This window comes from Microcaecilia unicolor, chromosome 3 (assembly GCF_901765095.1).
Source record: "Microcaecilia unicolor chromosome 3, aMicUni1.1, whole genome shotgun sequence".
Taxonomy (NCBI): domain Eukaryota; kingdom Metazoa; phylum Chordata; class Amphibia; order Gymnophiona; family Siphonopidae; genus Microcaecilia; species Microcaecilia unicolor.
In genome coordinates, this window is record NC_044033.1 from 234,961,194 (window position 1) to 234,967,234 (window position 6,041).

At 42.3% G+C, this 6,041-nt stretch overlaps 1 protein-coding gene across 1 annotated transcript; it reads left to right on the top strand.

Annotated features, from left to right (window-relative positions):
* The first annotated feature begins 3,909 nt into the window (after positions 1–3,909).
* Positions 3,910–4,812, top strand: LOC115464439 (vomeronasal type-2 receptor 26-like). The gene has a single exon (XM_030194819.1). It carries the CDS (start codon positions 3,910–3,912, stop codon positions 4,810–4,812), a length of 903 nt encoding a protein of 300 aa, XP_030050679.1.
* The last annotated feature ends 1,229 nt before the right edge of the window (positions 4,813–6,041 follow it).

Sequence of the window (6,041 nt, forward strand, 5' to 3'; positions counted from 1 at the left end):
CTTCTAAACAGCATTCCTTTGTGTTTATCCCATGCATTTTTAAATTTCATTAGCTTTTTCATCTCCACTCATTATTTTATAGATCTCTATCATATCTCCCGTCAGCTGTCTTTTCTCCAAGCTGAAAAGCCCTAGCGCTTTAGCCTTTCCTCAAAGAGAAGTTGTCTCATCCCCCTTTATCATTTTTGTTGTCTTTCTCTGTATCCTTTCTAATTCCACTACTCCAATTGGGGCCTCACCAATGACTTGTACAAGGGCATCAACACCTCCTTTCTTCTGCTGGTTATACCCCTCACTATGCAGCCTATCATCCTTCAATCCATGGCCATCACCTTGTCATATTGTTTTATCATTTTGAGATCCTCAGACACCATCACTCCAAGGTCCCTTTTCTGAGCTGAGCTTATCAATCTCTCTTGTCCTATCTGGTACATATCCTTTGGATTTCTGCACCCCATGTACATTACTCTACAGTTTTTTGCATTAATTTTTTACTGCCAGACCCTTGGCCATTATTCTAATTTTAGGAGATCTCTTCTCATGGTTTCTACTCCCTCAGGGATATACACTCTATTGGCTACCTTCGTGTCATCTGCAAAAAGGCAAACTTTTTCCTTCTAACTTATCAGCGATGTCTCTCACAAATATATCAAACAGAATCTGCCCCAGCACCGACACTTGAGGCACTCCACTGTTCTTCTTCCTTTACTCCTAGCGGAATCCATTTTCACCATTCTCTGTCACCATGTCAGTCAACCAGTTTCCAAACCAGTACACCACTTTGGGTCCTATGTTCAGCTCTCCCAGCTTATTCATAAGTCTTCTGTGAGGGGCAGTATCAAAGGCTTTGTTGAAGTCCAAGTAGATTACATATAGTGCATGTCCTTTATCTTGTTTTTTGATCACCCAGTCAAATAAGTCAATCAGATTCATTTGCAGGATTTTCCTTTCGTAAAGCCATGTTGCCTCGGATTGTATAACCCATTGGCTTCTAGAAAGTTAACTATATTTTTCTTCAGCATCGACTCCATTATTTTTGTGCAAACATGAGGCTTATCTTCCTGTAATTTCCCACTTCTTCCCCATCCCCGCTTTTGTGAAGAGGGACCACAGCAGCTTGTCTCCAATCCCACAAAACTTTCCCATCTCTAAAGGTCTTGTCAGGACTTCTCTAAGCTTAGTGTCCTGGAATAAGATTTGTCCACTTTCAGATTTTCTTCCATGAACGAGGCAGTATCCACTCCATTCCCAGATATACCCTCAGCAGCTGACCGACCGCAGTCCTTCTTCAGAATTTTCTTCCATGAACAGCAAAGAGAAGTATTTCTGTAGCACATTTGTTTTATCCTCATCACTCTCCACATAGCCATTCTCAGAATCTTTCAGTCTTACAATTCCATTCCTAGCCTTTCTCCTTTCCCCATTATATCTGAAAAACATTGTCACCTCTTTTGACATCTTTAACCATTTTTTCTTATGCCTGTGCTTTTGCTAGCTGCATTTTCCTCTTTCCTTCTTTGAGTTTAATCCGGTAATCTTCTCGTTGTTTTCTTCTGTATTTCTTGAATGCTGCCTCTTTTGCCCTTTTTCTTTCAGCCACTTCTTTTGGGAACCATATAGGCTTCCTGTTTCTCTCATTTTTGTTTAATTTCCTTGTATAAAGATCAGTTGCCATATTTATAGCAGGCTTGAACCACTAACAGGCTTATTTTTGAAAGAGAAGGGTGCCCATCTTTCGACACAAATCGGGAGATGGGCGTCCTTCTCCCAGGGTCGCCCAAATTGGCATAATCAAAAGCCGATTTTGGGCTTCCTTATCTGCTTTCCGTCGGGGGACGACCAAAGTTCACGGGGCATGTCGGAAACATAGCGAAGGCGGGACTGGGGCTTGCCTAACACATGGGCATCCTCGTCCGATAATGGAAAAAAGAAGGGCGTCCCTGACAAGCACTTGGGCAACTTTACTTGGTCCATTTTTTGTTACGACAAAGCCAGGTGCCCGAACTGACCAGATGACCACCAGAGGGAATTGGGGGTGACCTCTCCTTACTCCCCTAGTGGTCATCAACCCCATCCCACCCTAAAAAGAAACTTTATAAATATTTTTTGCCAGCCTCAAATGTCCTACCCAGCTCCATGACAGCAGTATGCAGGTCCCTGAAGCAGTTTTAGTGTGTGCAGTGCACTTCAGGCAGGTGGACCCAGGCCCATCCCCCCCTACCTGTTACACTTGTGATTAAATGTGAGCCCTTCAAAACCCACCAGATACCTACTGTACCCACAATGTAGGTACCCCCTTCATCCCTAAGGGCTATGGTAGTGGTGTACAGTTGTGGGTAGTGGGTTTTGGGGAGCTCAGCACACATGTAAGGGAGCTATGCACCTGGGAGCAATTTATGAAGTCCACCGCAGTGCCCCCTAGGTTGCCCAGTTGGTGTCCTGGCATGTCAGGGGGACCAGTGCACTATGAACGCTGGCTCCTCCCATGACCAAATGGCTTGGATTTGGTCGTTTCTGAGATGGGTGTCCTCGGTTTCCATTGTCACCAAAAATGGGGGACGACCATCTCTAAGGTCGACCTAAGTTTTGCGATTTGGGTGTCCCCGACTGTATTATCGAAACGAAAGATGGACGCCCATCTTGTTTCGATAATACGGGTTTCCCCGCCCCTTCACTGGGACGTCCTGCGAGGATATCCTCAGGAAAACTTGGGCACTTCTTTTGATTATGCCCCTCTGTTTCCACATCACTTATGCCTACTCATGCCATCAGCTCCTTTTTTGGTATTCACCCATTTTACCAAAATCATTAAGTCTGAAATCCAGTACTTTTAGTTTTGTGCATCTTCACTCTGCTTTCGCTGTTATATCAAAACATAATGTGTGATGATCACTATTGTTAGGTGGGCATCCACATGGGCATTGGAAACACTGCCTCCATTTGTGAGCTCTAGATCCAGAGTTGCCTCTTCCCTCATGAGTTCTGTCACCATTTGTGTAAACCTTTTCAAAACACAGCTAACTACTTTTGTGACATCCTCCTACAACAAGTTTCAGAACCTAATCATGCATTGAGTGGAAAAAAAGTGTTTTTTCCTATTTGATTTAAATATACTACTTAATAATTTTATGGAATGTCCCCTAGTTTTTGTAATTTGTGAAAGAGCATAAAACCTTTTTTGAGATCCTGGGGAACCAGGTTCAATTCCCTCTGCAGCTCTGTGTGACCCTGGGCAAGTCACTTGGCTCTCCATTGCCCAGGTACAATATATTGCTTAATCCATGAGCCCATTAAGGACAGTTCAAGTACCTGTTCAACTGTATGTAAACCACCTTCACTCATGCTCTAATGAGGTGGTATATCAAATTAATAAATGATTAATGATAAACCATTTTATGTTTTTCTATACCACTCAACTCATGATTTTACAGACCTATGTCATATCTTCCCTCTGTGGTTACTTCTCCAAGCTGAAGAAGCCTAAATTCTTTAGCCAAGAAGCCTAAATTCTTTAGCCTTTCCTCATATGAGATTCAATCTATCCTCAATCATTTAGTTACCTTTCTCTGTACCTTTTCTAATAATGGTCCAAGGAAACAACAAGACAAATGACCTGCAAACTCCAATGTGGAAAAGAATACAGCAGATCAGTCCAAAGTATTCTTTATTGCAGAGTATCAGTCAAATAAAATGCCTGAGACTCTGCAATAAAGAGTACTTTAGACTGATCACTGATCTGCTGTGTTCTTTTCCTTTTCTAATAACGTTATGCAGTCACAATGATACTATACAAAACTTGAGCTGCAGTTGAAAAAGGTTTGGTTCATAAGAGGATAACATAGGCATTCATGTATGTGCTACAACAGATGTTATTTGGGAGAAATAAGACAATATTTTTCATTCTCAGATATGGATACCTGTATAACATGCCCAGAGGACCAATGGCCTAATCAGAAGAGTGATGCCTGCATCCCAAAAGTAACAACCTTCCTGTCCTATAAAGAGCCTTTGGGGATAACATTGACTTTTGTCATAATTTTCTTCTTTCTCATCACTGCTGTTATTCTGGGAATCTTTATTTATTACCGAGACACCCCAATAGTGAAAGCCAACAACCGAGACCTCAGTTATGTTCTCCTCATCTCACTCATGCTCTGCTTCCTCTGTTCTTTGATATTCATTGGTCGTCCTGAAAAGGTTACTTGTATTCTACGTCAGATTGTCTTTGGGATTACTTTTTCCATTTCACTCTCCTCTGTATTGGCAAAAACTATCACTGTGGTCATGGCCTTCCATGCCATCAAACCTGGGAACAAGTTCCGTAAATGGATGGGTTCCAGGTTCTCAAACTGTATAGTCCTTTCCTGTTCCCTTCTTCAGGCTCTTCTCTGTCTCATCTGGTTGTGTACTGCTCCCCCCTTCCCATATCTTAATATGAAATCAGAAACTGGAACAATTCTAATTGAATGTAATGAAGGGTCAATAGTTGCATTTTACTGTGTTCTGGGATATCTAGGATTTTTAGCTGGTATCAGCTTCATCATAGCTTTCCTAGCAAGAAATCTACCTGACAGTTTCAATGAGGCCAAGTACATCACCTTCAGCATGCTGGTGTTCTGCAGTGTCTGGGTCTCCTTCATCCCAACATATCTAAGCACCAAGGGCAAGTACATGGTGGCAGTGGAGATATTTGCTATTCTGGCCTCCAGTGCTGGACTTCTGTTCTGTATCTTTTTCCCTAAGTGCTACATCATTCTGCTACAGCCTGAAAGAAACAGAAGAAAATACCTAACTAAAATCGGGAATGATTAAAATTAATGCAAATGATGGATTCATTTATTATTATCATTTGTTGGGAAAGTTCAAACTGAATGATATGTTTTTTTGCAAGAAACTGCATCATTGATAAAGGCCATCCTACATTTCACATTTTTTTTATTACTCAGGCTGGATATACTGCAGCAGGACATATTTATCCACTCCTACCCTAGCTAAGATAACATTTAACATTTAACCATTTCTCTGACCTCATGTGCAACTTTCTTTAAATCAATCACCTTACTTTCTAACTCTTCCTACTTTTTTACCCTTCTATATGTTACATCTTTGCTTTACCCTTTGCTGTCACCTATAATGTTCTATTATGTATTGAGCTGACATTGTAAATAGTATACTCAAGCCAAAATAATAACTGAAAATCTAAACACAGCCTCACACTAGCTGTGTATCTAAAGTATTGAACACTCACCCTGTTATCAACCTTCTCACCTATTTCTAATAAAGATGGAGAAAAAAAGGTTCAGTATCGCCACTCAGCCAGCCCAACAATGCAGGCTATAAGGCGTAGGCTTGGTGCACCATCATATATCTTAAAAAAACCTCCCATCAATTCTTATTATCTGCTAACACTCAGATTGTTTATCTTAAACTCCTAAGCGGCGAAATCGGTATAATCGAAAGCGGCGTTTTTGACAGCATCGCTGCTTTCCCATCACCTCGCTGGCGAAAGTTCAAGGGGGCGTGTCGGTGGCTTAGCGAAGGCGGGACATGGGCGGGCATGGGCGTGGCTACCAGATGGCCGGCTTTCGCCGATAATGGAACAAAAAAAAAGCGGCATTAAGCAGTATTTCGCCAGGTTTACTTGGTCCTTTTATTTTCATGACCAAGCCTCAAAAAGGTGCCCCAACTCACCGGATGACCACCGGAAGAAATCGGGGATGACATCCTCGTACTCCCCCAGTGGTCACCAACCCCCTCCCACACTAAAAAAAATACAAATAAAAACCTTTTTTGCCAGTCTCTATGCCAGCCTCAAATGCCGTACCCACCTCCATGACAGCAGAATGTGTTCTATCCTCTGACAGCCTTTCCCTGCTTGTGATGTGGCTCTCGGGTGAGTGTGACACCTTTTCTGTTAGGTGCACTGCAGTGTCACATCAGCAATGCATTGTAGTGGGCTCTACTCCCATAGTGCGTTTCCCCCTGCTAACTGGGTCAGAGTGTGCCCTGTTTTGTTTCCGGTAGTCCGTGAGGTAGTAGCC

Bases quoted from the DNA above. Each gene is read 5' to 3' on its own strand.
- LOC115464439 (XM_030194819.1), top strand. From the start codon at position 3,910: ATGGATACCTGTATAACATGCCCAGAGGACCAATGGCCTAATCAGAAG.